The 22,667-nt window shown below is 38.0% G+C and overlaps 1 protein-coding gene across 9 annotated transcripts in view; it reads left to right on the top strand.

Annotated features, from left to right (window-relative positions):
• LOC306991567 (receptor-type tyrosine-protein phosphatase delta) overlaps nucleotides 1-22,667 on the top strand; it is a 158,912-nt gene that overhangs the window by 38,331 nt on the left and 97,914 nt on the right. For all 9 annotated transcript variants that reach the window (XM_079599545.1, XM_079599542.1, XM_079599540.1 and 6 more), the window contains exon 3: nucleotides 20,020-20,165. In XM_079599545.1, coding sequence (XP_079455671.1) covers nucleotides 20,020-20,165 — 146 coding nt within the window. The remainder of the gene's footprint in view (nucleotides 1-20,019; nucleotides 20,166-22,667) is intronic.

The following is a 22,667-nucleotide window of genomic DNA, read 5'->3' as shown; positions in this document are numbered from 1 at the left end:
ATGATGAGACTGTAAAAACCGAGGGCAGATTTTTCTCTACATATTTCAACACACCGAAGAATCGTTTCAGAAGGGGACGAGGATAGTGTGACAAGCGGTGATTTATAGCGGTTTAAAGTGGCGGGTCTGTGCTCCGGGTTAGCTCAGTGCAGTATATAGAGATACAAAGAAACCCTAAAACGTTTAAATACGCAGAGGATTGAACCCTTAGAAGAAGGGAATCAATGTAAAAGGAGCTAGAATCGCATGCATTCTAATTTTTGACAATGAAGCTGTTCAGTGTTTGAGGAGGTTGACTGATCTGAGAGCAACTTTTAAAAATAAAATAAAATTATATGTAGGAAAAACAAATCAATCAATTGATCTGAGACAAGCAAACAAAGAAAACATAAATTATTAGAGTTAACCTTTTTGTTTCTGTTTTTTGTTTCCTTTTTCCCTTTTTTTGTTCTTGAGTAAAAGACGCCAGGTGGAAAGGGAGAAAAGCAGAGGGAGAAAAGCAGAGGGAGAGCAGCAGAGGGCCTCCCCTGGAATTCACACACACACACACACACACACATACATCCATACACACACACACACACACACACACCCACGCACACAAAAATAGCCCTGCTGTTTTGAGCATACAAGACACAGAGTGACACAGAGTGACAAATACTCTGCAATGGCAAGTGCCTATAATAGCAGAACAATATCTGCTTGGTACCTGGAAAGGAAAAATAAAAAGCAAGCTAAGTTTTTGAAGAAAGGATTGGACATTAACGCATCTATAGATGTGCAGTTAAGCTGGTTTGAGTCCCAGAAAGACTCCATCAAGTCAAAAGTGTTTCCAATCCTTGCCGCACATTGGATTTTAAAACAAGGTGGAATTTGTTGCGGTATTGATGGGTGCCCAACTCCACTTGTCGAAGCCATGAAACCTCAAATTGAAGCATATAACAAATTGAACAAAATTATGTCCATTAAATGTTCAGATGGAGAAAATACAACCAGTAATGATTCATTTGATCCAGATTGGACAAATATAATAACTGAAGCTGAAAAGAAATATTCTCAAGCACCAGTGAAATCTGCAACAACTGTAACGCCGCCCCCTTACAACCCAATTTATCCAGTTTTGCCTGAACAATATATAGATTCATCTAAACCTCTGATACAGCCTCAAGCTTCGAGATCAAATGGAGGTCCAGTTGACAAAATGTATATTGCATCTGCACAAGCCGCTCCAATAATAATGAGATCTAAATCAGTTCAGCCAAACAGAGACATGTTGCGAGGTACACCAGCTCGTAATTATGGATCGGACTGGGGTGAGGAGACGAGAGATGACGACATGATCACTGTTGACAAAATCGGACCTGAATTTTCTTCACCTGCTGTTAAAAGGGAAGGATCTGAACTGATGACAGAAGAGAGACCATTCACACCAGGAGAACGTCAAGCCATTCTCACAGCCCTGCCTCCTCTGAAGAGACAAGATCCAAACACAGAGTTTTGGCGAGAATTAGACTCATTAGTCGAAGCTCATCAAATGACATTAAAAGACATACACACCATTGTAAAGGCAAAAATCCCAAGAGACAGATGGGAACGCTTGCCAGCATCGATCACAACAGCCCAATGGATAGACTTGTGGGTTGATGGCCAGGGACGACCACTGGGTCTTTGGCAAGCATTAGATGAGTTCCGAAAAGAAATCCAAGAGATCTTGGGCAGCGGTAAAATTCCTTTCACATTAGTGACATTGATTAAGCAAAAGGATGATGAATCTCCAGATGAATATGCTCTACGTAAGTGGAATTCTTATGAGAGATGGGCTCTCTGTGCCAAGAAACAACCTGACAGAGATGATGTACAGTTCACTGACACACTTGTGGATGGACTTAGCGCAAAATACCAACAAGCCTTATCACTTGGAGTCAATCCAGGTGAGACATTTGATCAAATTATGCAATGGGCTGGCCGCTTAGAAATGGCTATGAGATCAAACAAAGAAGAAGGAAACAAGCCATATCGAAGAGGAGTGGCAACAGCTCAATACAACATGGATACAAGGAAAAAGATGATTGTTTGCCTCCATTGTGGAAAGCCTGGACACGTCAGAAGAGATTGCTGGGCTAAAGGAGGTGGAGCAGAAGGTCAAGGTCAATCATTTAAACAGGCCAGTGTAAAAAACCATGATGAAACCTCTCAAGGGAAGACGTGGACTGAAGCACAAGTCCGTCAGCTCATTGAGGGGATTATGCGTCCGCAATAGGAATCAGCGGCCCCCTGTTTTGGTAAGAAAAGAGACAATCGCCTTTTCATCAATGCATTAATAGGGGGCCACCCATGTGACATTTTGGTTGACACAGGAGCAGCAATTTCAATAACAGATTTGAACTTACCTACAACAGATGAAACAATGGAAGTTGAAGGAGTTGGAGGAGGTATCACAAAATTTCACAAAAGTATTCAAGTTCCTCTGCAAATACATGAAGATGAAGTCTTATGGACATCTTTCTGGGTGGGGCCAAATTCACAAGGAAGCCTTATTGGCATGGACATTCTTCCGTTGTTAAACATGATCATATTCACTGACAGTCGTCAGATCGCTACAACAGCTGGGATAATACCACACGAAGATCGCACATGTAACCTAAGGTCTGTTGGTACAGCAAAACCAATTATCAGAGACTGGGGAAAAGACGGTGTGTGGGGTCTTCTGTGCAGTGTATATCCGGATGTCTGGGCTAAACACAAATTGGATTGTGGCAAAGCCAACATTGATCCCATTGTTATTGAAGGACCGATACATGCCCCTCATAAACAATACCCCATCCGACCTGAAGCAAGACAAGCCGTGGAGGAGATAGTGGCAGACTTGGAAGCTGAAGGAATCATCAGACAAACTTCATCTACCACTAATAGTCCTGTCTGGCCTGTCAGGAAATCCGATAACTCATGGCGACTAACTATTGATTACACAAGACTTAACAGTGTAACACCAAAACCGCATCCTATTGTGGCCAATCCTGCCACCATTTTGAATGATATTCCAGGTAATGCTAAAATATTTACGGTACTAGATGTACTGTCGGCTTTCTGGTCTATACCTATTGACGAAAGATCTCAAGAGAAATTGGCCTTTACAGTGGGCGCAAAACAGTATGTTTGGAATAGACTCCCACAAGGTCTTAATCTTTCTCCTGTTGTATTTCATAGAGCTTTGAACCAGTTCCTAACGGAGCACAAAGCTGAAATTGAGAGTTCCGGAAGTGTTTGTCTCCAATATGTCGATGATTTATTAATTGCAAGCCCAGATGAAAACAGCCATGTATTTGCTCTGAATGTTGTCCTACAAGCCCTTAGGAAAGGGGGATTCAAAGTTAACCCCGACAAGGCACAGCTGGCAAAAACCAAGGTGATCTACTTGGGCCAGGAAATATCTATCGAGGGAAGGAGAATGACAACAGAGCGTGTAGAGGCATTACGTCAACTTCCAAAACCTCTAACAGTTACAGGAATGAGGAAGGTGATGGGACTTTTCAACTATTGTCGTCAGTATATACCTGATTTTGCTAGCATCACTAGCCCTCTCATCGATTTGTACAAGGGGGGAAAGCCTGGAGTGGAACAGATAAACTGGACACCGGAAGCTGAGGAAGCATTTACATCTATGAAAGAGAAACTGACTTCAGCCCCAGCCTTGGGACTTCCTGATGGACGGTTGCAGTTTCACTTGTGGACCAGGGTAGGAGAGGAGACGTATTCAGCAGTACTGAGTCAAAAACCAGGTGATCGATACAGACCAGTTGGATACTTTTCCACAAAGATTCCTGTCACTATGATTGGGCAACCACGATGTATACAAGCCCTCGACGGTGCCACATGGGCAGTGGATGCTGTTGAAAATCTGATAGGAGCACAAACTATCATATTGCACACTCCACACAGTATAGTGACACTGTTGAACAACACAAACATCAAAACCATAACTGACGCAAGAAGAGCAAAATGGGAAGCAACCTTGTTGAACAAAGATTTAAGAGTGGAAATCATCAGGGACACGTCTCTTAACCCTGCAACAATGATGCTGGAACCACATGAGGGAATACCACATGAGTGTGAAAAACAGGTAGAAGAAGATAGTCTTGGTCCAGTTAATCCAATCCCTCTTGAAAACCCAGACAAAGAGTTATGGGTCGATGGATCCAGTTACTATGTCGATGGAAAACGACATACTGGATGGGCTGTAGTGAAAGTTGATGGAACTGTTGTAAAGAAAGGAGCTCTTTCTGGGAAATTGTCAGCACAAGTAGCTGAGCTTATAGCACTTACGGAAGCTTTTGAACTATCGGAAGGAGATCGAGTCAACATCTATACAGATAGTCGTTATGCTTTTGGCGTGGTCCATGACTACCTTGCCCTGTGGAAAAGACGTGGACTTATCACTAGCAGTGGGAGCGAAATACAACATGCTTCCATAATTCGTCGCTTAATTGCAGCATGCCACTTACCTAGAGAAGCAGCCGTGATCAAAGTAAAATCACACCAATCTGACAAGTCCAAAGAAAGTCAAGGGAACACGGTAGCAGATGCAGCAGCTAGAGAAGCAGCTCTACTTCCTCTTACTCCTGTTACCTTGGTAAAAGAAAACAGCAAAGATAATCCTGAGCTCCATCTTCTGTCCTATCAACTGGAGACAGATGAAGAAAAAGAACAATGGATAAAAACAGGAGCAAAAGAGGATGATCAAGGTATCTGGAGAATTCCAACAGGACAAGTGGTGATGCCTATCGGAACAAGAAGAGAACTAATGCAGCTGTATCATGGTAAAGTACATGCTGGAGCAAAAGCAATGAAAGCTCAAATCAGTGAGACTTGGTGGTGGCCACGAATGATGAGAGACATTGATGATTACTGTAGGAGATGCTTGATCTGCCTGAAGGCAAATGTGGGAAAATCTGTAAAGGTGCGAATGTCACATGCACCCAGACCAACAGGTCCATGGACGCATCTCCAAATTGATTTCACAGGACCTTTATCACCCAGTGGAGGGTATCAATACATTCTTGTAATCATGGACAGATTTACCAGGTGGGTGGAAGCATTCCCGACAAAAACTTGCACTGCTGAAGCGACAGCACGAGTAATGGTGGAAGAAGTTTTTCCTCGCTGGGGTCTTCCATATGAACTTGATTCTGACAATGGAACTCATTTCACTGGGAAATTGATGAAGGAAGCAATGAAGTTGATGGGGATTAAACAGAAATTCCACATCCCCTACAGGCCGGAGAGTTCGGGGCTGGTCGAGAGAATGAACCGATCGTTGAAAACCGCTCTTACCAAAGCCATTCTGCAAACTGGCCAAGGGTGGCATAAGTTATTACCTGCTATTCTGTGGAACTTGAGAGCAACTCCAAACAGAGTTACAGGACTAACCCCTTTTGAACTAATGACCGGAAGAGCAATGGTTCTACCTCATGATGCTCCGCCACCTGCGGGAACAGGAGGGGACTCTACTTTGTTCCAAGAAAAGTTACGACGCTATCTCGCAATGCTGGATAAAGCTACTAAAGACAATAATAAGAAAGTGCGAGAAGCTCAACAGCAATGGGATGAAAAACACACCACTACTGATATTCCACACATTCCCGAGTTAGGCAGTTTTGTTATGATCAAACGAATTTTTAGGAAAGGTTTAGAGCCTCGATGGGAGGGACCATATGAGATACTCTTAACTACAGATACAAGTGTTTGCCTTAAAGGAAAGGGTGTAGGAACAGATAGATGGTATCATTGGTCACAAGTTAAACCTTGCCTAGTGAATGAACAAAATGATAATGATAGCTTATGGCCTGAAATTGAACAATGTTCATCCATTAGTTTTAAAGACTGGGAATAAAGAAGTGATGTTAATTATTTCTCTGCTTCCATTTCAGGAATCAATTCCATTGACATTGATTAGAGATGGTTGCAAGTTATTCTCGATACCCAACGACAATGGTATGCTTATTTTTAATTTTACTTGGCATTTATCAAGGAAGCCAAGCTTTATGGACTCCTCGAGTTCAAGGAATCACTCGGAATGCAACTCTGAAATCTGGTCAACATTTTACTCTACCCTTTATTTCCAGATGGGGATTATGGGATTGGGTGCCACATAATGATAAAGACCTTGCTAAATATCGTAAGGACATCTTTGGAGGATGTAACTTTTACCATCAATGTTACAAAAGCAGAGTAATTTGGCCGGTAAAAGACGGGGGGTATATTGGTAGTGCTCAAAGACGAGATATTTGTTCAAAAGAAAAATGCGAAGTTGTGGGGTTAGACCTCATAACGTCTACTAATGTGGAAATTAATTTCGTTTTGAATCGTACTCACATGCTTACAATATGGGACTCATTGGCCCAAGGGTGTATTTATCCCATAGTGGTACCATGTGAAGGGTTTCTGTGGGATACTTCCTCAAGAACAACAAGATTCAAGGGAAATTATGCACGAGTATGGCATTCAGAAGATGAGAATGAATATTGTGAGACTGAGCTAGAAACTGGGGAAATTGGAAGGTGTTTTTATCTGTCTGCGGAAAAGACAAACAAAGCTACAACATGCCCAAATACAACTATTGCACCAGCTCATGGTATTTTGTTGGCAAAAGAAACAAAAACCTTGATAAATGAAGCCCATATGGTGCGACAACGCATTAATTATAATTTGCAATCCCTTCTTACTGTTTTTGATCAGTCTTATTGTGGTAATTTTACACAAATAAGGAGTTGGTTGGAAAAAGAAATTAAGTATTATACCTCTAAAAATCCTCTGAGTAGTAAATATCGTAAACCTAGAAGTATATGGGGAGACATAGCGGGGGTATTTGGTTCTGTCAATTCAATTAGTAATACTGCTCAACTTAATCAACTAAGCGAGTATACTCAGTGGGTGGGAACAATGACTGGAAAAGGACTCACTGAGGCTCTTCAAGGTTCTCTGCATATTATAGCAGCGGGTCAGCATCTTAATAACGCAGCGAAGGAATTGGCAGATGCATTAACAAAATCATCTAATTTTGAGACACATCGTGCGGCGTGTTTATTTTTAGCCCAGAATCTAAAGGATCAGATGGTAGAGGATATTCAAGTTATTCGAATGGGACAAATTCCTGAGCGAATAACAGAATCTTTGTTAGTGGTTTTCGGTAATCAACTTAATTTAACGTCTGCTAAACATATTCCATTAGTTAAAATCGCTATTAATGAAAATTCGTTGTCAGGTTCTGGGATGTTACCTTTGATTATGATATGGCCTCAATATGGGAAACGTAATATTATGACAGTCAGGCAATTCCAATCAATGGGGGTTAGACAAGGAAATTCCGTAATTAGATTAGGTAGGAATGGATATTGGGCTGAAGGTGACACACCAATGATTTCTACCACAGATTGTTGTGTTGAGGAACATGAGTGGGTAATTTGCTCATGTTCTACAATGTTTAGTCTATCTCTTAATGGGTCTGCAGTTTGGGAAGTAGTTCCTTTAGATCAAGCCACAGGTGCATGGCAGGTGTCAGAAGCACAGTGGTGTATATTACATGATGGAATAAGTGAAAATATGATATACGGAGGGAAGTTGTGTCCAATTCCTCCTGATCCATTTTGCCTTGAGATTCTCTATCCTCTTCACTTGGGTGGAATTCATGTTCCACATGTGCAACTGTTGCAGTTGGAGCCACAATGGTGGAATAATGATTTAGTAGAAGAACGGAATTATGAACTCTTTGAGATGATTAGAATAGTTAAAAAGAGTGTAAAAGCAGCTCAAGAGGAGGGAATTCAAGCAATGGGTCATGTTATCGTAGCAAATGGAGTAGCTAAATTAATGTCTGAGAGGAAACTAACACGAATCCTAGGGAATTTATCATGGTCGGATTGGATAGTTTTGACTATGGTAGGAGTTCTTGTGTTCATGTTAGCAATACAATTCATGATATGTGTTACTGGAAGGAAAAGTACCAAACCTGTCAAATTGATTATTTCTAACCAAATGGATAGAACCAAGAATGGGACATACAGTGTGAAATAGGAGATTTTACATACTACATTACTTACAAAACACAACCTCACAAACAATGAACACCCGCTTACTGATTTTCAACCCCGAGGGATAGGATCCTTTAACATCAACGTTTATTTTAGTTTATTATTTTGGAGCCGGGAACTTGAAGTAGTTAAGTACTTACTTAACGAGTCAAGGCATCGGTGAAGACTTATTAATTTTTCCTTTCTTAGTTGTTTGGGGTCATTTTAAATGCGTACACATAGACGTTAAATGACACATAGTATGCGGGAACATAACCTGGGAAGGGGTTCTTTGTTGTTTTTGTTGTGTTTGTTGTTGTTTTTTCTTTTCTGTTTCTATTCTTCTGTCCTTTCTATCTTTTTCTTGGTCTGCTATTTCTTCTCCTCACTATCACTTCTATAGGTTGGCCACCTGGGATTGATGGTGTGGAACTTACGGCCGTAGTTCCAGTGGAGGGAAATGAAGATCTAAAATTTCATCTTTTAATATAATTTCAGTATTAATAGTGTGTATCTGTATTATTATTCTTTATTGGTATTCATGATCAGTTGTATTATCTTATGGAGTTTAAATGCATGTGTTTGAATGCATGAAGAGACTAGAGATAGCATGATTTGAGGATCACATGTCAGACAGAGGGAAGCTATATTTTGCTGAGGGTGTGTAACAGTGTACAACAGTTTCCACTGATGCAAGCATATCACCAATGTAAACAACAAGGATAGTTCTTAATATGGAAGTGGAGTGTGACATGTTGAAGATGACATATAGGCTACGTTCCAATTTTAAGAAGCTCAAAGCAACATGTTTGTTACCTTAAATGGAAGCTGTAAGTCTGTCTGTGATGTATATAAGCTGAATTTCACTGTACCACTTCAGAGAAACACGGAAACGCATAGACCTGGCGTGAATACAACATCTTCTCAAAGTTTCTCTCCTGACATATAAGAATAAAAGATTTTTCTTGGCAAGATAACTGGTGTCTCGTCCCGTGAATCAATACCGGGGAAAAGAGAAATAATTCTGAATCTACAGTCACCATACGGCTAGGCTCAAAAACCAAACTTCACTGGCCACATCGCAACGACGACCTCGTCATGCTGTGTCATGTATTCCACTGTATTGCTCTGTTGGCAGAATTAAACCTCTACAGACCTGCCCTGATGGTGCATCTGGGCTTCAAACCCAAGAGGGCCCATGTTACACCTCTCTTGATCTTGCTCCACTGGTTACCTGTAGAAGCCAACATCAAATTCAAGGATCCGACAGTGTCATTGAGGACTTCCACTAGACCAGCACCCTCCTACTGCAAAGCTTTCATAAATGTCTATGTACCATTCTCCGCAGTAAGTAAGTTAATGATACCTGGTGTTCACTAGAACCTCTGCATTCGCTATCCCTTCTGACCAACATATGTATCAAATATATTTCAATGTTCAATTGCTCACTGGGTTTACCAGCTAGTTCAAATGGATTTTAGTGGATCTGTATAGAGAAAAGGAGCCAGGTCTTCATAAGGCCTACATGGTAAATCGGGTTAGGGCACCTGCACTTAAGTGTTTATGCTTTCAAAAATGAACGTAGAGGAAAAATCCAAGGGTTTGTGAAACTTTCAGCGTTTGTTGCATTGCCCTTGATCTTAGGCATTTGTTGACTATTGATAGATGAGTCCAGCTGTGCTTCCAGAAATGCACTTCACAGTAGTCTGACTTGACTTGTAACTCACCTGGCTCTTTACACACCCAAAAATATCTGCTAAATGTTGCGTCAGAACAATTTGTAGGGTGTACATGCTAATGTAACAGGTGCTTGTATTCAGTTCACTTTCTCCAGGACTATCCCGTGGTGATAGTTTATGATTAAAACTTTCCTGGGCTTAAACCAGAAACCTTTCATTTACCAGCCTTGAGCTTTATCAACAACTCCAACACAATGAGAAATGATGGGTTATTTTTTATTTATCTTTTTATTTAGTTATTATTATTATTTCACACTGGAAAATTGCACTTTGTTCTCGCCAACATACGTACACACAATTTGTCCTTGATCCCATGGTCAGCTGTTGAGGTAAATATTAGTGAGGAGAAAGTTAGTTTACTCTTGTGGGATAACCATGAACTATCAAACACACATTCAAGGCCAGATCCTCAAGCTAAACACACACACACTGACACAGAATTACATATTAGGTTGTCCTGTTATTTTTAGAGGTGTTGGTCACATTTGGAGTCTCACAGGAATCTGTTCTGATCCATATCTGTGCCGTCTGTTTGAATGTTTTCAAAATGACTTTTTAAGTGATAATCAAGTAAAGATAGGAACACAAATGTCAGAATGTAAAAGTGGCCAGAGGCGTATGTCAATACCTTAACATGAGCCAAGGCCTGCAGGGGCTGTGAAGTGACAGTCGCTGTTGCCTGGGGAACCAGGTGATGTCCGTGACCCCGCTGCGAGTCCAAAATCCTTCTGTAAATCCAGGCTTACACTACAGGAGTTTTAAAACCTTAACCGATTGTGAAATATGGTTGTTTTCTTCTTTCAAGTCTCAAACCTGCAAAAAAATTAAATCATGGCTTATCACACACTACAAGACATTCTTAAGATTATCATGCCAGATTTAGCACATCACGTGATCTCACGGAGATGCGGACGTAAACAAAATGGATACTGTGTCGTGGCAACTTGCTGTAGGAAATTATATGATTCAACATTATAAAGGCAGTCGTGTTGTTACCACATTTCGACCAGCCATTCCTCCACCTCCGTTGTCCACTGGACCCGTACAGTTGCTTGTTGTTTCAAAAGATCGGTCACAAGTCTCCTTGTAGACTTATCTCTTATTGGTTATTGTGGAAGTACTGACGTAATCATAGTCGTAATAATCCTTATTTAAAACCTTAAATATCAAACATGTTTGCTATTGGCAGGGCACCCCGATGTGTCCACGAGCAGATTGGGAGGTTTAAGATTTGATCTGTAAACTCCTCACATTACCAGATAATTTGGTCCGAACATCGGAACCGACCAATGCCCTGGACAAGATTGTTTATTTATTTTTTTCTCTTCAAATGTCGGGAGGGGTAAAATGGGCAAAAATCGGCCTGAAACTCCTGTAGTCTGAGCCCGGCTTAAGAGGATCAGCTGTTTTATCAGGTGAAGAGCATGATGCAGAACATGAGATCATGAGACTCTTATTGCGATTAAAATGTTCGTCTCTTTCTCTCTGCCTGTCTTGCTACTCATGGCCGAATGGAAATTATGAAGGTCAGGTGCACAGGAATGGTAGTCGGCGAGAATCCAGCGATAACGGATGTTGACGTGGTCGCCTCATGAATCAAATCGCACGAGTAGATGATGTCGTTCTTATCGAAGGTCGTCATCTGGCCGTTAAAACGCTGCTCTCAGAGGAAAGATCATCGCTCAGGTCCCGCGAGCTGTCGCTCTCCAGAGATTCTCATTAGCTGAGCGTCAGCCATATGGAGCTCACACACACACAAGCCGAGCTTCTGTTGAGGTCAGCCTCATTTTCATGTTAAACAAACACACAAGAACTGTGTGAGTCAGAGGGCACTTTTAGTCTACATCTTACTCTACTGATCTTAGTCGGCTGATGCGGATAAATCAACTTACTTTTATTTATATAGCTCTGTATACAATACAGATTGTTTCAAAGCAGCTTCACAATGATACACAGGAAAATAATGATACAAACTGAGATAAATTAAAATTCCACTGTAAAGCAGCTCTAAAAAGACAATAGTGTCCATCATTCAACTCAATACAGTTCAATGTTGATTAAATTCAGTTCAATAACAGTGTCGATGTTGCAAAATGTATCAGTTGTGAAACAAACTCTTTACCTAATGGAATAACCGATTGGCTGAATGGCACACAACCCAAACTTATCTTGATGTGTCTTTCATTTGAAAACAGTGTTGTATGTGTTGGTATTGCACATGATATTTGACAGACAGACAGATGTGTGTGTCTCTCTCAAGTGTGTGTGAGCCGGTCACCTCTGGCAGGGCAGATTTTATGTTGTTGTGGCCGTTATAAAGTCGCTGTGCTGTGAAAATAGCTTGAAACATTCTCATACCCCACCATTAAATTAATGCTGTGTGAAAGGTCACGCTGCTCTCACACAAGTGTGTGTGTGTGTGTGTGTGTGTGTGTGTGTGAGTGTGAGCCAACCCTCCAGTCTTTTTTTTAGAGCAACTAGGATATACAGCAGCACCCGAAATTTTGTAAAACCGTTAATCAACCTGAAAAATTACTGAATGTCATTACATTAGAGAGACTCAAATATTAAAACCAAGTGGCATATATTTCCCATTATTATATTTTAATATTTAGAAATATTTTTAATAATTAGAAACTAACTGTCATAATATCTAGTTCCTACTGATTGTTAGACATCAGTTGTACAGTGAATAATTTCACAGTACAGTTACTAGTCATAATTTAATTTTGACTAATTGTTAAACTCTGTTTTATGTTAAATTTTCAATCTAATTACGCTGTATTTATTGTTCATTGCTAGAAGGTACAAAATCACAAATCAATTACTTTAAATTGTTTTTAGGCACCACATATTGAAAATCTCATTAAACATCAGTTAATGCTATTCAATTAATAGAAAAAAAGATAAGCCATATAATATTTAGTTTGATCTCCTGATTATAAATGTCTTCTAAAGGTCAAGTACTTAAAAAAAGAAAGAAAAAAAAAACATGTATTTACTTATTTATTTTAATCCAGCCTGAGATCACACCAGCACTAGCTTATTCAACCAAGCTGATTCCAGCATTAATACACATTGAGACATAATGAAGAAAAGTGGCGTTAGTGAAAAGAGAAGATCCACATACAGACAGACACATTCACATTCACACATTTTTAAGTGAAGAGAGTGAACAAATCTGTTTTGGATGGTTTTCGGTCCTGTTCCTCTGATGTCCTGCGTTTATTTGTCATGCATTTTGAATGGACACTGTGAGTCCACAGCAGACGCGAGAGTGTGTTTTATGTGATTCATCTGTAATCGTAGTGATAAATGACATGTGTGTTCATCAGACACACCTGAGAGTGAGGTGGTTGGCACTCGGCATCTCTGTTTTTTTCTAACAGACAGACAGACAGACAGGTATGAGACACCTGCGCTGGTCCTGATGCTCCTGTGTAACTGAACAATGTTTAGTGTGTTTAGGTCAAACATCTCCAAGCAGCTGTGATGTTGTCATACACTCGTATACAAAACGTCACAAGTACCGTTACTTCGGTACCAAGGCATCTGTGAAAGCGTTATTTTCAGCATCTGATTTTCACTTTTGGGAACGTTTTGTGAGCAATAATAACGTTATTGTTGTGTTGTTTTAATTTGTTCTATTGCTTTTATTTATAAAAGCAGTTGTGTGTGTGTGTAGTAAAATGCTGTTGTCTGTTTTAATCTGCTGTTCTGCTGGTTAAAGTGTCTGTTTGAAGCGGTGGCCAAAAATAACCATCCAATGAAATCACAGCAGCAAACGGCCCCACACAACCTGAACCCTCGACCAGGACCCTCGATCCCTCTCTCTGAGATACAGACAGACAGACAGACACACACACACACACAGAAGGGTGTTGTGAAATATTCTGTTAATTTGTTCATCCTGGTGATTTTTAGTGTTCCCAGACATTCAAACACACTGAATGCTCAGATCTGATGTGTTTAACACACACTCCCATGATGCTCATCTGCCGGTTGTATCTACAATTTGGGTCTGGAACTATTAAGACATTTATTTTTAAGTTCTTTGTTTTATTGTATATATTATTTATTTTATTTTAATTTCTCTTTTTTAATTTCCAATTATGTTATTAAAATGTGGAAAAATACAGTTTGTTTGTTTATAATAATATATAATAATATATATATAATAATAAGAATATATTGCCTACAGATGCTAATAAAATAAACACAAATAAATTGTAGAATTGTTTTTTGTGCAGTTTATTGTAAATATAAGGAAATAGTTTGATGAATAAAGTCAACATTACAATATGTGTAAAATTGAGAAAATGGCATGAGATGTTTTTTTTTTTACACATTTTATGTTTTAACTGTAGCTATGATCATATCCATGCTATGTTGATATGATGTTAGATGTATAATAATACTATTTGTCTAATGCTGAAGTATTTGTGATTTTGATAGGTTAACAGCATCTTTAAAGCCGAGTTGTTTGTGAGCAGACGCACGTCTGACAGACTGATCATGAAAGCGTTTCTGACAGACAGCAAATACAGGCTGCTCATGCGAGAGAAATTGAACGTGTCACTTAGCTTTTGAAGAAGAGAAAAGACAGAAATGTTTTCTGATCGACAGAGACTGTTTCTGTAGTTCTGAAATACTCAAATGATCTACTGCATCACACACAGAGCTCACTGTATCCCACAATGCAGTGCACGCAACTGCCCTTTTCCAGTGTGATGAATGAAGCGTAAGTAACGACGGCAGTATCATGCACATTACATGTGCTGAGAGGAAAACTAGTGAGGCAGAAAACATTTCAAACCGTTTACTACAGTGTCACATGACCTCATTTTGTACAATAATCTTGCCTGGCAGCCTGATCAAATAACCAAGAACAAAAGCACAGTTAATATCACTATCTGTGTATGTGTCACACTGGAAATGGAAGTTCACCAAAGCTCTGATTTAATTGAGTATATATAATCTGATGCGCTGTGGTTTTCAGAGTAAAGCACGACACACGTCTACGTTTACATGCAACCAAATATTCCGTTAGTAATCAGATTGACGGCTCAATGGGACTGAAAAGCCTTCATGTAAACACCTCAATCGATCTGATCGAGCTTGATCCTAATGCAGTTTTTCTAATCCGATCGAGAGGACATGTAAGGAAAGAGCTGTACTTCCTGTTGAATAAAGTGTCTTATAAATGAGTGTCTCTTCATTCTAAAATTCTCCTTTCACTCACCGTCTGTGAAGTGGAGCAGGACAACGTCCCACCAGTCGTTGTTGCGGATTCTCATCCATAGACGACTGGTTTTGGGCGCGGGGATGGGGAGGGGCATTTTTACTGCGTGATATATATGACATGCTTTCCTGTAGCTCAAACATAGAGTGTAGGCGCTTGCAACGCCAAGGTCATGGGTTTGATTCCCAGGGAAAGCATGATAAGAATGTAAATGTGTACCTTGAAATGCAATATAAGTTGCTTTGGATAAAAGTGTCTGCCAAAATGCATAAATGTAAATATACATATATATGAGCAGCACGGCAAAACGGGTTCATATGCTCATTGTCTCCAAATTATGGCCATAAAAGGATAACAATTAAGTCTGCTGTTTAAAACAAATAAAAAACCAATGTAGGAAATTGGTTATGTGTAAAACACCGGGAAACTGTATATCTGTGCAGTGTGCGCATGTAAAGAATCTATTCCGATTTGAAGGTTGTGACATATAAACGCGCACATTTACCCGATCACGTTTAGCGTTCATGTGAACACTACATTCAGATTCATCAATCGGAATAAATTCAGTCCGATTGAAACAAAAGTTGTGCATGTAAACATAGCCACTGTGTGCATTTGGAGTTTGTTTTGAATCACATTTAAAACACTATTACAATTTTTACAATTATAATCAGAAAAATCATGGTGCAGCCCTACTGTACATGTACCTACTGTACAGAATTACCCATAATCCCCTCTAAGAGAAGAAAATTCACATTAGAAATGTTTTTTAGTGCGTTTTCACACTATAAGTTTGCGGTGGCATAAATCTGTCGAGTTTTTATGGATCAGACTAAACACACACCTGCCGTTCAGTGTTGTTTGGTTTTGCTTTTTCACAGCCATGTGTCACGTTAAAACAGTGCGATTACGGCCAGAACACGTGTCGTCATATTTGAGCAGCAGCAGCTTCTCTGTTTTAAGCAAAAAAAAAAGCAATTTCTCTGTTCTTGTGGTGATGTGCAGCGTGAGCTCTTAAGCAGGATTTACTGTCGACCCCAAACGCCATTAGAGCAGATTCACTGACAGCCGCATCTTTGATGTCGTATTCCACGGCGGCACGGCGCGTGTACAGATAACTGTATGACACCCGTCCTGACAGCCGCAGAAGATACGATTTTACGTATTTACATGCTGAGAAAACTGCTCTTTGAAGTACAGAGAGACCGAGAGAGAGAGACAGGGTGGGTGTTGGCAGTCGTCGGCAGATATTTTGGATCGTTCAGTAAAATCCCTCTGGTCGTCGTGGTGACACCCTGCTCACAGATCCAATTATAGACAGGGACTATGGGATACGTATGTCACATCCTGCATTAACCGGTTTGCCTCATCCTTAACGAGAGATGGACACAGTGATAATCCATCATACTAGGGCTGTGCCGTTGTTGTTATTGCTAACTAAAACTATTTAACATTGTTTTTGTTAAATGACCCAACATAAATAGAAAAACATTGAAATGTTGCCTTGAAATAATTACGTTCTAAGATAACTAAAACTGAAATAAAACTAAATTAAACATATATAGAAATATATAAAAAGAACTAAGAAAAATGGTGAAAGCACATACACATATAGATTTGTTTGTTTATTTATTTATTAACTAACTTATTTATTCACACACAATGGTATGTAGTAACTGATTATATGTAGTCTGGATACATAATCAGATTCCAATAATGTAATTTTGTAAAAAATCCAATAAAGTTCTTGTTTAAAATACTCAGAATCACAATACAGTTACATGTTTTTATTGATTAGAGGATTACTTAATATGCACAAAATGGCTGTATATATATATATATATGCGCGCCTACGGATTAATTTTTTTAATGATCTGCTGCAATGCATGCTAAATATTTCACTAGTTTTACCTTGACACAGCTTCAGTCATGTCAGTCACTGGTGTTTTTCAGCTGTCTGAATGTATTTGAATTTAATTGCTTGTTTCTCTCACATCTGCGAGGCAGAATGCCGTTTTTATATAGCTTTAGATTATCTATTAAGTTGCTAATAAAGTTACAGGACAAATGTTCATTCTGCAGTTTTTATTGCATTTGGAGCCTGGCGAGTGTTAATTTTGGACTCTGGGATTCATTTACCGTCTGCTCTATTAATGACACCTAAGCTGCTCTCAGATCACGATGTAAATCTCTTAAAATAAATGGCATTTCTTATCTCATTGCTCTGATTTCCTGACATGCTGCTGCTCATTTCCATCTCAACCAAAAAAAAAACTCCCCTGGAAATGTTTTTTATATTGTTTTAAATGCTTGGCATGTTGGTAATTACAGCATAACAGTGATTCCTTGTTATTAATAATTAAAAAAAAAAAAAAAAAAAAAATATATATATATATATATATATATATATTCTAATGGATGCTTGTTTCCGCCATGGAATAAAAAAAATAAAAATACTTTTTTATCTCACATTTCAGACTTTTTTCGGTCCCACTTTATATTAAGTGGCCCTAATACCTGTGAACTAACATGGTAACTACATGTGTACATAGTATGTAACTACAGTGTAAGTACACATTAGTACATAGTATCTACAACTGTATTATTAGTGTAACTACACGTATGTAACAACCCACGTAATGGTATGTGTAAGTACAAATGTGTAACAGGACATTGGTAACAACACTTTTTTCAGTGTAACAGGAATTATGTAACTACATTTTGTAACAACATGTAGCCTATTTGGGTAACACTTTATTTTACGGTGCCCGTGATACAGAGTAATTACATAATTAAGTACTTAGTAGTAGATGTTGTAATAACATGTAACTACATGTACTTAACATGTAATTAAGTTATGGAACAGCCTGTACTTACACATTGTAATTACACACATCTAATAGGCAGCTACTGTTACACACATGTAACAAGCCGGGTCAGTTACATATGTGTTACCAACTTGGTACAATGTAATTATATAAGAAAGTACTTAGTACTACACAATGTAACAAAAAGTACTTAAATATGTTACTAAGGTGTGAAAAGCCTGCAGGGGTAACATGGGCTGTTACGCCTATGTAATGGTCAAAGTCTGTTACACAGCTGTTAGTGTAACCGGGAGATCCAGATCTGTACTTTAGTTTGGATTAACTCACTAGTTCACAGCATAAATACATGCAGTAGCTTCCTAATTACATTGCAATTACATAATATTACACAGGGATAAGCTACGTAAAATAAAGTCTATCAAGAATGTACTTAAGTGTACTTCATGTGTATCTACATACCTTATCTGTACTGTAGTTTGGATTAACTCAGTTCACAGCATAAATAGGCTACATGTAGTAGCTTCCTAATTACATTGCAATTACATAATATTACACAGGGATAAGCTACGTAAAATAAAGTGTATCAAGACTGTACTTAAGTGTACTTCATGTGTATCTACATACCTTATCTGTACTGTAGTTTGGATTAACTCAGTTCACAGCATAAATAGGCTACATGTAGTAGCTTCCTAATTACATTGCAATTACATAATATTACACAGGGATAAGCTACGTAAAATAGTGTATCAAGACTGCACTTAAGTGTACTTCATGTGTATCTACATACCTTATCCATCTGTACACATGAAGTACATTTAAGTACAGTCTTGATAGACTTTATTTTACGTAGCTTATCCCTGTGTAATATTATGTAATTGCAATGTAATTAGGAAGCTACTGCATGTATTTATGCTGTGAACTAGTGAGTTAATCCAAACTACAGTACAGATAAGGTATGTAGATACACATGAAGTACACTTAAGTACATTCTTGATAGACTTTATTTTACGTAGCTTATCCCTGTGTAATATTATGTAATTGCAATGTAATTAGGAAGCTACTGCATGTATTTATGCTGTGAACTAGTGAGTTAATCCAAACTAAAGTACAGATCTGGATCTCCCGGTTACACTAACAGCTGTGTAACAGACTTTGACCATTACATAGGCGTAACAGCCCATGTTACCCCTGCAGGCTTTTCACACCTTAGTAACATATTTAAGTACTTTTTGTTACATTGTGTAGTACTAAGTACTTTCTTATATAATTACATTGTACCAAGTTGGTAACACATATGTAACTGACCCGGCTTGTTACATGTGTGTAACAGTAGCTGCCTATTACATGTGTGTAATTACAATGTGTAAGTACAGGCTGTTCCATAACTTAATTACATGTTAAGTACATGTAGTTACATGTTATTACAACATCTACTACTAAGTACTTAATTATGTAATTACTCTGTATCATGGGCACCGTAAAATAAAGTGTTACCAAATAGGGTGTAACCAAAAAGTTAGAATTGCGTGATATAAACTCACAATTCTGACTATTTATTGCAACTATGTTTATAATAATATAAATATAATAATATAAATATATTTATAAATAATATAATATAAATGTTTATGTTATTGAATTTTCCCCCGCAATTGCAAGTTTGTAACTACCAAATCTGACTTTATTTCTCAGTATTGTAAGACATAAACTGGCAATTATGTAAACAAAAAAACAAACATTTATACCAAATTAACAAGAAAAAAAAAAAACTACAAAGTAAAATTTAAAATTCAGTAATAAAACAAATCAGGGATAAACAAAATATAGCCTACATAGAAATATTGGCAAATTTATCTTTTCAGTACTTCAAAGTTAGGAACAATAATTAGAGGCATTTTATATTTATGAGTCAGCATGATCCTCTGATTTCTGCGACGTCAGCAGCCTTCTGGGTTCATGGGATTATCTTCACATCTTTCCTCTGTTCATTTGATTGCTTTTTTTTTTTTTTCATTTACTGCTGTGTTGTATTGTATAACCATGTCTCGCCTCAAGAGCGCAAGGCACACAAACTCCGACCTCTGTTCAATAATCCCCCTGAATCAGTTGTGTAACCACGTCTCTTCCCGCTTTCTCTCTTTCAGCGCCACCAAAGTTCTTAAGAACCCCGAACGATCAGACGGGTGTTCAGGGCGGCGTTGCCTCCTTCATCTGCCAGGCCACAGGCGACCCACGGCCCAAAATCGTGTGGAACAAGAAGGGGAAGAGAGTGAGCAACCAGCGCTTTGAGGTATTAGGTCTATTGTTCTGATGTAAAATGCTCGACAAGTGAATGCTAACGATAACCACGCCCCCATTGACCACACCCACCACTTCAGCCACACCCATCCATCTCATATTCTCACTCCACTAACGTGCATGATTGCTCATGGCCTAGGGCCGAATTCACAAAAATCTTTATCAAAATTTGAGAAAGTTCTTAAAATAAATCCTTAGAAGATTATAATAATGTTCCGAAGTGCAAAACTTCAAAACAGTCTTAAGAAGTTCTCGAATATTTTCTTAAGATCCTCTTATATAGTTTTTAATAAAATGACAGGCATTGGTGTTATCTGTAAAAGCATAAACAATTTATTTTATTTTTGTCTCTACTAGCTTGAAATGCTGCTGAAAATTACACCACTATTACAAAATAATAATAAAAAGATGTCGAATTGGATATGTCTTTGTAAAGTTTTTAATGTAGCCTATGTAGCAAAAATTAATGTAAGTTGGAGCTTATCCTTACTTTAAAAACTTTATTATTATTATAACATTATTTTCAAGAGTTTAATTTCTTAAGTTTTGTCGTATGAGCTATGTCAAGAAAAAAGATTTGAACTAAGTATTTTTTTGAGAAAAAAAAATCTTAATTTCACTTAGTTTAATTTACTAAAACTAAAACCATTTTTTTCAACTAGTTATCAGAAAATTTTTAATTTAGTTATTTTTGTACTAAAACAACAACTAACACAAATATGAAAGTTAATAAACTACTATATAGACATTAAAAAACCCTAATAAAATAACAAGAACAAAAATATATATATTTTAAAACTAAAATGAAAACAGGAAATACAAAAACAAAACAAAAAAAGTTTATGTTTTGTGAATCCGGCTCTTGATCTCAATAGCAAAAGATCATAAAAATGACCTTCATTTGAACAAATGATGGATCAGACTCTCTCGTCAAGCATATGCTTTGCATTTATGAAATGCACTTTGTGTCCAAAAGTTTGTAGCTTTTGTTTCTCTTCTGTTGAGCGCCTCATTTGCTTCTCAGTGCATGTTCTCTCGTCTCACGTGCCTGAATCCTGTATGTTTATTTATCTGTTTTGGGATCGCCACCTCAGCCCAGCATGATAAACGCATCACAGCTGAACACTGATAAGATTTTTATTAATTTCTGCGTCATCTTGCAGCTCGACCATCTTCCCTCTTCTGTTCGGCTAACATGCGGCCACTAATCTATGGGCGCTTATCGGCTGATATGGCGCCTTTTCGCCTGCAGAAACTAAATCTTATCAACGTTCATTACATGCTATACAATACTAACATGCCAACTAATATGCTAACCTTCGATTCGCAACAAAGTCTTCACCCTCACCTATGCAACTTACTCATTACTACTATCTCTTTAAACTAGGGCTGTCACATCAATTAATCGTCTAACATTAATCTCCTAATATAAAAGTTTGTGTTTATATAATATATGTGTGTGTGTATATATTTAGTGCTGGGCAAAGATTAATCACGATTAATCGCATTCAAAATAAAAGTTTGTGTTTACATAATATATGTGTGTGTACTGTGTATAATTATTTTGTATATATAAATACACACATATGCATGTATATATTTAATAAATATTTTCATATACTCTATATATATATATATATATATATATGTATACATACATTATATTATATTATATATAAATATACATATTATATATATATGTATGTAACACATTTTGTCTGTGTATTTATATATACAAAATAATTATACACAGTACACACACATATATTATGTAAACACAAACTTTTATTTTGAATGCGATTAATCTTTGCCGAGCACTAATATATATATATATATATATATATATATATATATATATATATACACACATATATACACGCATACGGAGGCATACACACACAAACATACATATATATACTGTATATATATATATATATTAAAACTAAATATATATATATATATATATATATACACACAGACTTTTATGTTAGATGCGATTAATCGCTTTGACAGCACTATTTTAAACATTCGTTTAATGCTCAGTTTCTACTTGGCTCCGTTAGCCAACAGCCGCATGCGTGAGCGCGTGGTCATACCCGCATTTCTTTGCGTGAAAAGTGACAGTGAAAGAAAAGACAGAGTATGACCACTGATGTATTTAAGTCTGTAAAACGGAGAACCCGTCCTGGTTGGTTCTGTCAGAAGTGAGTATACATCTCCCCAATTGCCACCAACTAAAACTGTCTGTGAGCGTCCTGTGTCCCGTCCGTCTGGCATCAGTCGGTCTCGTCGAGGCTAATCGACTGTCTACTGTTGTTCTTTAATGACGTTTTGTGCCTGTGACGTCACATCTCCATTCTCGTTTCATGTTTCATACGATCAACTTTAAGAGTGGGCCAGATCACGCTAGCAGAAAGTTGCACGGCCATCCCATTCTTAAAGCCACCGGGTTTACTCGTGAAACGTCTGGTTGAAGAATTTTGCATTGCCTTCA

Source organism: Phoxinus phoxinus (genome assembly GCF_949152265.1).
Source record: "Phoxinus phoxinus genome assembly, chromosome: 2".
In the NCBI taxonomy this organism is placed as follows: domain Eukaryota; kingdom Metazoa; phylum Chordata; class Actinopteri; order Cypriniformes; family Leuciscidae; genus Phoxinus; species Phoxinus phoxinus.
The sequence above is the reverse complement of the archived record's forward strand: the minus strand, read 5'-3'. Positions and strand labels throughout refer to the sequence as shown.